Source organism: Pagrus pagrus, assembly GCF_965226575.1.
Source record: "Pagrus pagrus genome assembly, chromosome: 10".
Lineage (NCBI taxonomy): Eukaryota > Metazoa > Chordata > Actinopteri > Spariformes > Sparidae > Pagrus > Pagrus pagrus.
In genome coordinates this window covers 3,685,042-3,694,933 of record NC_140194.1, presented here as the reverse complement: position 1 = coordinate 3,694,933, position 9,892 = coordinate 3,685,042, and the positions used below count along the sequence as shown (strand labels likewise).

The 9,892-nt window shown below is 41.6% G+C and overlaps 1 protein-coding gene across 1 annotated transcript; it reads right to left on the bottom strand.

Moving 5' to 3' along the window:
* Positions 1-668: 668 nt before the first annotated feature.
* On the bottom strand, positions 669-9,432 carry LOC311263200 (uncharacterized protein). Its single transcript, XM_084363120.1, has 4 exons — positions 9,134-9,432; positions 6,816-8,449; positions 2,679-2,787; positions 669-2,548 (listed from the first exon to the last, which is right to left on the bottom strand). Exons 2-4 carry the CDS (start codon positions 8,438-8,440, stop codon positions 899-901), a joined length of 3,384 nt encoding a protein of 1,127 aa, XP_084219246.1. The 5' UTR covers positions 8,441-8,449; positions 9,134-9,432; the 3' UTR covers positions 669-898.
* Positions 9,433-9,892: the final 460 nt, after the last annotated feature.

Genomic DNA, 9,892 nt, shown 5'->3' with positions numbered 1-9,892 from the left:
CAAGAGAAACAAGAGGAACAAAAAAACAGAAACATGACACGGGAAGATAGTGGAAGACACGGGAACGGGTTCAGAGGAAACACAGGACGAACTGACAAAGACATCAGGGAGCACACAGACTATATACACACAGTGCTGGCTGACAAACAAGACACAGCTGAACACAGAAAAAGGGCAGGAAATTCACACAAAGGGAGGAACTGAAGAGCAACGCACAACACAAGAGGGCAAAACTTCAAAATAAAACAGGAAATCACAGAAACACAAACAGAATCGTGACACCAAAAAGTTCATTTCATAACATTTACTTCTGTTCTACTTTTATAGACCCCACAACTATCCACCATCATCTGACACTACAACCTCTCTCTAATATGATCTGATCTGAGAACAGCTGATAGTGTTTTTAATCACATGATTTGGTCGTCATTAGAAACATCAGCTGCTGAAAACAATGAAAAACACATTTGTGGTTAAAGGCAGAAAAACATCTTTATTTTACTTTTCATCATTTTAAAAACAAAATGAGAGAAAATTAAATGACATTTGTCTTATTCATAAAATGTTCTTCAGCAATTTGTGCCAGTATGCAGCACTTCTTATATGTACAATGATCAGACCATGAAAAGGTTTGAATTTGGCACCCAAATATTTAAGGAACAGAAAATGATTATTATTTTGAATACTTTGTTTCTGATGATTTAACAGTTCTTAAATAAATTGAGTTCATTACATCAAATCAATCAGAGTGATACTGTGACACATTAAACAAAAACACTGAAAAAATGCTTCATCAGAATCTGAAAAAACAACAATGTACAAACCAAATATAATCAGTAAATATACATTTATTACATTAAATGATGTGAATCTTTCTGTAGAAAGTCAAATGTTTGTTCTACTCAGTGTGATTGACAGGAGAGATGATCAGAGGGGCAGAGTTTTTACCACCATCATTAACACATGGACTGAAGTATGGGTAGAGTTTCTGAGTGAAGCAGCAGCCAGTAAAGGAGTAGATAAGAGCTGCAGCATCAACGTCATAAAAGGAGACCAGACCCTCCTCATAATCCACAAACACCCCCACCTTCTCAGGCTGACACTTCAGAGAGAGACAGACTGAAGGGCCAGCGCAAGCTTTGTACTCGTTTTTATTCCTCAACCATATCGTCCAGTTACCATTCTGAGGAGTCAGTGTGATGTTTCCTTTCCTGTTGATCGACTCTCTGGCCACTCCTAAATCCCACTCAGTCTTCTCTTTAACTTGAACCTCATAATAAAATCTTCCTGAAGAGAAACTCTGCTTTGCTAAGACATTAGGACAAGTATCAAATCTCTCTGGTTTGTCTGGAAGTTTCTTCTTTACATCACCACAGTTTACTTGTTTTCCATCATCAGACAGGATGAGGTTGGGATGTGCTGTATCAGGATCGAGTGTCACATCCACTGCATACTGCTGGACCCTCTTCAGCTCAGGCAGCGTCTTCATCTGTTTACTGAGCGTCTCCTCCAGCTGATTCACAGCTCTCCTCACAGTCCCCTCATATGACGGTGGACGGATGCTGACTCCCGTCCAGTCCTTGGTGGGTGGAGCAGCGTTCAGTGATGGGAAGCTTTGGAAGTTGAAGATGAGGTCCTCTTTAGAACTTGAGAGCTTCTTCACCTCAGAGCTTCTCTTCTCCAGCTCAGAGATTTCCTGTTCCAGCTCTCTGATGAAGCCTTCAGCCTGTTCCTCTGTCTCTCTCTGCTTCTCTTTGATGGTGTCGATGAGCTCGGCCAGGCTTCTCTCAACAGACTCCTTCAGAGCGGTGAAGACCTGAACACCAGCTGATATCTCTCTGTCTGCATCTGTCTTACTGAGCTCCACTGAGCGCTTCATCTCCTCAATCTTCAGTCGTCTCTTTTGGATCATCTGCTGAATTTCAGCGTCTCTCTTCCCCAGCTCGGCCTTTTTTCCTTCATATTCTTCTTTCAGAGGAACAACATCATGTGTCTTGTGGTCTGAATAGGTGCAGAGCGTGCAGACACACATCTGGTCGGTCTTACAGAACAGCTCCAGCAGTTTATCGTGCTTCGTACACATCCTGCCTTCCAGGTTCTCCACAGGGTCGATCAGCTGATGTCTTTTCAGGCCTGACTTTGTCAGATGAGGCTCCAGGTGAGTCTCACAGTAGGAGACCAGACACACCAGGCAGGACTTCAGGGCCTTCAGTTTGGTTCCAGTGCAGACGTCACAGGGAACTTCTCCTGGTTTGGAAACTTGTTGCTCTGAGCTGCTGCTGCTGGCTTTCTGTTGAGCTGACTGTCTGAACTGAGCAGCCATCTCAGAGATGAACGTGTTGACCTGCAGTTCAGGTCTGGTGTTAAAAACCTTTTTACAGTTGGGACACTGACACGGGACATTTTTATCCCAGTGTATAGTGATGCAGGTTTTACAGAAGTTGTGTCCACATGGTATGGCGACTGGATCAGTGAACACATCCAGACAGATGGAGCACAGAAACTGATCTTCAGTCAGCAGACAGCTGGCAGCAGACATGTTTACAGTCTGAGGATGAAAAGTGAGAAAAAGAAACTGTAATTAGATATCTCTTGATTAAGTGTTCAATTAACTATTACTCCTGTAATATAAGGAGTCATTATGAGCTCTGTTGGGTAAAAATGTGCCCTGGATTCACCTCTGAGTGCAACTTCCTGTCTGAGTACAGCTCAGGTGTTGTGTTACAGGTAATACCGGTTTCTGAAACGCAGTAAATATTATCAGCTGTACAAAGACACAGAGCAGAAACAGTAAAGTTGAAAGGACAGGGTTATAAGTTCAGACTTCTTACTTAAGTGTTTTACAGCTATATAAGTTGTAAAACAGCCATTTTGTGCCTTTATCAGCAATAAAACACACTGTCAGATAACATCAGGCTCTGTGCTCTGAGCTAGGCTAGTTAGCCTTTAGCAGACTAGTTTATCTGTGTTTGTGTTTGTTATGGTTGGATTGAGCTGCTGTGCTTTACAGTAAAGGTATGTGGTATAACAAACTCAATTAATATCAGGTACCAAGCACGATGTTTTAATATCAGGAGACAGATCAGTGGGTAAATTAGCTTAAGCTAAAGCTAGCTGTGACTGTATCCTATCTAACTGTATCCAGAGTTCAGTCACTGTGGTTTGACTTTGACCTGTTTTGTAGTTCTGACTAAATGGACATGTTGAAATTGTCCGTGTACTCACCAGTGTTTGTCAGAGACTCTGCTGTTGTGTTGACAAAGCTTTCTTCAGAGAGAAACAGAGACTCGTCTGGACTGCAGCTCTGCTGTCACTCAAACTTTCACTTTCATTTCAGGACATGTGACTTGAAGTGTTTTCTCTCTCAGCTGCTCCTCCTCTCAGTGCAGCTCTGTGCTTTTATTGCCTCACTGTGAAATAACCTCGACACACATTTGAAAGAAGTTGACTTTTAGTTTATTCCTCTTTTTTCTGCAATGGAAGTATAACAGAAGAGTATTAGGGCCAGGGATGAGGGGAAATGAGAGGAGGAAGTTGTTTTTCTTTTCATTATTTACTTGAAGAATAAAGTCTAAATGTGGCGAATAAAGTCAACTCTTCTGGTCCCTCAAGTCCAGTTAGTGGAGCGACTGACAGCTCTGCATCCGGTCTCTGCCATTACTACATCCTTGGAGTGTAACGTTAAAGGTGAGTTTTTTGAAGTGACGCAGCGGCATACTTAATCGATATGTGTATCGTATCAGTATCGTTAACTCATTGGCGACCTAATGCAAGTCACCAACCAGCCACTAGAGGACATGAGGCTAGCTAAAACTGTGAGATGCTATTGTTGCTGTTGCTGGAACAACATGCTGTATTCACTCAACTTTACTAACGGGAATGTTTACAACTATTTCCAGGCTAGTCAAGATGCAGAGCCTCAAAATCAACATGAAATAACGTGCCAATGTTCCCTCAGAGTATAATGCTACTTTGTTGTTAGCTATAACTTTGTTGCTAAATGCTCAACCTGTTTTAATTCATTTACGGTGCCGTCTATGTGCTGAGGTTAGCAACGGTTAAGTAGTAAACGCTCACTGACATCGACGTTATTGTTCATTGTACAGCAAATACAGTCAGTAATAATAAGTGGCTGCAGTTTAGGCTTGCAGAGCTAAGGTTGTAAGGTTGTAGCTTTTTAATGTTTGCTTAAAGTCAACGTTTAATACTGTGCTAAATGTGGCTACAATATGGACTCATCTGCTCACGTCTTCTCAAATATCACCATGCTTATATGTGTGCTAAAAACTCCTGTGAGAGAAAAGACATTGTGTGTAATTATAAGACGTGATGCTTTTGAGGAACCGTTGCAAATAAGGCCAACTGTTGCTGAGAAGCAGTGACACTTTCATGTGGCCTGAGCGTTAAGTATTGGACGTATGAAAATCATTTTTGACTAAATGAAAATGACGACTACGATTAAGCTTTGGCTGAGAAAGGAATCCACACAAAGTGGAGAGGAGCCTCAAACATCTAAACCCGATTCCAGACGGAGGCTAACTACACGGACCACTGAGATATGATGGATACACCAAGAAAAACACTGAACCAAACAGGATCGAGCAAAACAAGGAGGAGCTACTAGAAAGGTTATTATGGACATCAATGCTGGATTTAATGACGTCCCGAAAGAGGGGAAGAGTCTTTTTCTTCCCTAAAGGTGTTTCAAGTAAAGGCCATGAATCAGACTTCACATCTGATGTATGGGACTTTAAACAAAACTCTTTTTCTGATGATGTTTCAGTTGGCACCATATATGACACTGTCAAACTACAATAGCTGCGATTCTACATCACCAGAGATGATTATCTAAGCTTTGAGGACCAGGATGAAGTTATTGAAAGTTCTGACAGCCAGTCCCTATCTCTGTCACCCAGTTACTCAGATCAAGACCAGGACCAGGACCAGGACCAGATCAGCCTGCATCACCCAGTTGTTAGGGATCGCTCAATGAGGTGAACACAGAAAAAGGGGCAGGAAATTCACAAAGAGTGAGTAAATGAAGAGCAACACACGACACAAGAGGGCAAAACTTCAAAATAAAACAGGAAATCACAGAAACACAAACAGAATCGTGACACCACCAAGTTCATTTCACAACATTTATTACACTGTGGATTGGAAAGCTTACATCTTCAGGTTTGTTCGGGGTCATGTCATCAGACAACATGATGGATTACACGACGTCCCTTAATGGGCAGAGATTTTGTAGATTATGTAGAAAATGTATGTAATATTTGGTAAAATGAAAAAATAGTTTTGAATTACAAGATTACTCAACAACAATGATTTGAGTTTATTTCTTGAGAACAGCCTCCAGAAACAGAGACGTACGGCAAGTTACGTTTTGTGCTTTTGTGATGTGAGTAAATGTACTTAGTTACTTCCTGTCTCTGACTGTAACATTTCAGTGTGTATCTGTTCCAAACAGTATACAGTCTAACCTTTTCACATGTCAGCAGCCTGTATTTCTTCTTACTCACTTGGGAGATAAGTACAACAAATAAAGTCTGTGTAATATTGATCGCCAAATTTAACCTAAGACTCCCTGTTAATGTTGCATGGTGCACTACATATGGTGCCCCGTGTGAGGCAGTGTCCTGTTGGCAATCATTCATAATTGTGCAATATTAAATTCAGCGTAATTTGGCCAGTGCTAAAATTTAAAATTTAAATCTTGAACCCTTTAGCCAAAAGTCTTAACATTTGACACCACTAGTCTAAAAGTACAATATTTCCTCTCACAGTGGTGGAAAAGTCAAACAGCCTCCAGACACAGAAACGTACGGCAAGTTAAGTTTTGTGCTTTTGTAATGTGAGTAAATGTACTTAGTTACTTCCTGTCTCTGACTGTAACATTTCAGTGTGTATCTGATCCAAACACTAAACAGTCTGTGATCCATCACAGCAACTAATCCCTCTGCTCTTCACTGCTGTTCTCCAAAGTGTTGAGCAGCTTTTCTCCGAACAACAAGAACTTGTCGCTGACATCAGACAGAGTACTTGTACCAGTTAGATTTCATTGTTCTCCTGCCTTCACGTAATCTGCTTCACCATCAGACTGTGTAGGTCTTTATTAAGAGCAGGTCCTCATGTAGCCACAGGCTTCAGTTTGTTATTAACTCCACTAGAGGGCGACCTCACATCTCACTTATTCTCTACAAACCAGTTGGACAGGTTTAGTTCATATCAGCTGCTCAAACCTTCAATAACACAACATCATCTTACACTACAACCGCTCTCTAATGTGATCTGATCTGAGAACAGCTGATGGTGTTTTTAATCACATGATTTGGTCGTCATTAGAAACATCAGCTGCTGAAAACAATGAAAAACACCTGATTGGAGGCAGAAAAAAATCTTTATTTAACTTTTCATCATTTTAAAAACAAAATGAGAGAAAATTAAATGACATTTGTCTTATCCATAAAATGTTCTTCAGCAATTTGTGCCAGTATGCAACACTTCTTCTATATACAATGATCAGAGCATGAAAAGGTTTGAATCTGTCACTCAAATATTTAAGGAACAAGAAAATGCTGATTATTTTTGAATACTTTGTTTCTGATGATTTAACAGTTCTTAGCAAAAAGAAAGTTCATTACATCAAATCAATCAGAGTGATACTGTGACACAGGGAACAAAGACGGAGAAAAATGCTTCATCAGAATCTGAAAAAACAACAACAATGTACAAACAAAATATAATCAGTGAATATACATTTATTACATTAAATGATGTGACTCTTTCTGTAGAAAATCAAATGTTTGTTCTACTCAGTGTAATTGACAGGAGAGATGATCAGAGGGGCAAAGTTTTTACCACCAGGACTGAAGAATGGGTAGAGTTTCTGAGTGAAGCAGCAGCCAGTTAAGGAGTAGATAAGAGCTGCAGCATCAACGTCATAAAAGGAGACCAGACCCTCCTCATAATCCACAAACACCCCCACCTTCTCAGGCTGACACTTCAGGGAGAGACGGACGGAAGGGCCAGCATTAGCTTTGTACTCATTTTTATTCCTCAAACATATCGTCCAGTAACCATTCTGAGGAGTCAGTGTGAGTATTCCCTTCCTGTCACTCGACTCTCTGGCCACTCCTAAAGTCCACTTAGTCTTCTCTTTAACTTGAACCTCATAATAAAATCTTCCTGAAGAGAAACTCTGCTTTGCTAAGACATAACCACAAGTATCAAATCTCTCTGGGTTGTCTGGGAGATTCTTCTTTACATCACCAAGTTTAACTTGTTTTCCATCATCAGACAGGATGAGGTTGGGATGTGCTGTATCAAGATCGAGTGTCACATCCACTGCATACTGCTGGACCCTCTTCAGCTCAAGCAGCTTCTTCATCTGTTTACTGAGCGTCTCCTCCAGCTGATTCACAGCTCTCCTCACAGTCCCCTCATATGAAGGTGGACGGACGCTGACTCCTGTCCAGTCCTTGGTGGGTGGAGCAGCGTTCAGTGATGGGAAGCTTTGGAAGAAGACGCTGAGTTCCTCTTTTGAACTTGAGAGCTTCTTCACCTCAGAGCTTCTCTTCTCCAGCTCAGAGATTTCCTGTTCCAGCTCTCTGATGAAGCCTTCAGCCTGTTTCTCTGTCTCTCTCTGCTTCTCTTTGATGGTGTCGATGAGCTCGGCCTGGCTTCTCTCAACAGACTCCTTCAGAGCGGTGAAGACCTGAACACCAGCTGCTATCTCTCTGTCTGCATCTTTCTCACTGAGCTCCACTGAGCGCTTCATCTCCTGAATCTTCAGTCGTCTCTTCTGGATCATCTGCTGAATTTCAGCGTCTCTCTTCCCCAGCTCGGCCTTCTTTCCTTCATATTCTTCTTTCAGAGGAACAACATCATGTGTCTTGTGGTCTGAATAGGTGCAGAGCGTGCAGACACACATCTGGTCGGTCTTACAGAACAGCTCCAGCAGTTTATCGTGCTTCGTACACATCCTGTCTTCCAGGTTCTCCACAGGGTCGATCAGCTGATGTCTTTTCAGCTGTTTGGCTGTCAGATGAGGCTCCAGGTGAGTCTCACAGTAGGAGGCCAGACACACCAGGCAGGACTTCAGGGCCTTCAGTTTGGTTCCAGTGCAGACGTCACAGGGAACTTCTCCTGGTTTGGAAACTTGTTGCTCTGAGCTGCTGCTGCTGGCTTTCTGTCGAGCTGACTGTCTGAACTGAGCAGCAATCTCAGAGATGAACGTGTTGACCTGCAGCTCAGGTCTGGTGTTGAAAACCTTTTTACAGTTGGGACACTGACACGGGACATTTTTATCCCAGTGTATAGTGATGCAGGTTTTACAGAAGTTGTGTCCACATGGTGTGGTGACTGGATCAGTGAACACATCCAGACAGATGGAGCACAGAAACTGATCTTCAGTCAGTAGACAGCTGGCAGCTGACATGTTTACAGTCTGAGGATAAAAAGTGAGAAAAAGAAAACTGTAATTAGATATCTCTTGATTAAGTGTTTCATCAACTATTTCTCCTGTAATATAAGGAGTCATGATGAGCTCTGTTGGGTAAAAATGTGCCCTGGATACACCTCTGAGTGCAACTTCCCGTCTGAGTACAGCTCAGGTTTTGTGTTACAGGTAATACCGGTTTCTGAAACGCAGTAAATATTATCAGCTGTACAAAGACACAGAGCAGAAACAGTAAAGTTGAAAGGACAGGGTTATAAGTTCAGGTTTCTTACTTAAATGTTTAACAGCTATATAAGTTGTAAAACAGCCATTTTGTGCCTTTATCAGCAATAAAATACACTGTCAGATAACGTCAGACTCTGTGCTCTGAGCTAGGCTAGTTAGCCTTTAGCAGACTAGTTTATCTGTGTTTGTGTTTGTTATGGTTGGATTGAGCTGCTGTGCTTTACAGTAAAGGTATGTGGTATAACAAACTCAATTAATATCAGGTATCAAGCACGATGTTTTAATATCAGGAGACAGATCAGTCAAAGTGGGTAAATTAGCTTAAGCTAAAGCTAGCTGTGACTGTATCCTATCTAACTGTATCCAGAGTTCAGTCACTGTGGTTTGACTTTGACCTGTTTTGCAGTTCTGACTAAATGTACATGTTGAAATTGTCCGTGTACTCACCAGTGTTTGTCAGAGACTCTGCTGTTGTGTTGACAAAGTTTTGTTCAGAGAGAAACACAGAGACTCGTCTGGACTGCAGCTCTGCTGTCACTCAAACTTTCACTTTCATTTCAGGACATGTGACTTGAAGTGTTTTCTCTCTCAGCTGCTCCTCCTCTCAGTGCAGCTCTGTGCTTTTATTGCCTCACTGGGAAATAACCTCGACACAGATTTGAAACAAGTTGACTTTTAATTTATTCCTCTTTTTTCCACAATGGAAGTATACAGCAGCCAACAGAACATATAATTACAAATAGACAAACAAGGAAAACACAGGGGATTTATAATGATCACTTTTACTCCACTAGAGGGCGACTTACTATGAAATCTAACTGGTACAAGGCCTCTGTCTGATGTCAGTGAGAAGTTTTTGTGTTTTAGCTCAATCTAAAAGCAGCTAATTATACTTAAAGGAATAGTTCACTCTAGAACGAAATTCAGTCATTATCCGGTGTAGTTTTTTATTCCTCAAAGTGCAGCTGGAGACCCGCAGGGGTACCGTCCTGCAGCAAAGATCCATATAACGGGCGTCAATGGTGCCCGAGACGAAAAGGTCCATAAAACTACACAAAAACTTTGTAATATTCCTCCATACTGCTCGTCCGCTGCAATCCAAGTGTCCTGAAGTGGCGACATCCAGAGTTTACTCAAAACTACGTCATTTAGTACATTTTCATAGCCTGAACAGTCACTATGCTATATTTGCCTGGAGGCACGCTC

What these genes read in the sequence shown, in the direction of transcription:
- LOC311263200 (XM_084363120.1), bottom strand. Translation starts at nt 8,440, where the DNA reads ATGTCAGCTGCCAGCTGTCTACTGACTGAAGATCAGTTTCTGTGCTCC. An exon ending in TCTCCTGTCAATTACACTGA is followed by an intron (nt 2,788 to 6,815) that starts GTAGAACAAACA and finishes CAACTTTACTGT; the next exon opens with TTCTGCTCTGTGTCTTTGTA. An exon ending in ACAGGAAGTTGCACTCAGAG is followed by an intron (nt 2,549 to 2,678) that starts GTGAATCCAGGG and finishes TTTCATCCTCAG; the next exon opens with ACTGTAAACATGTCTGCTGC.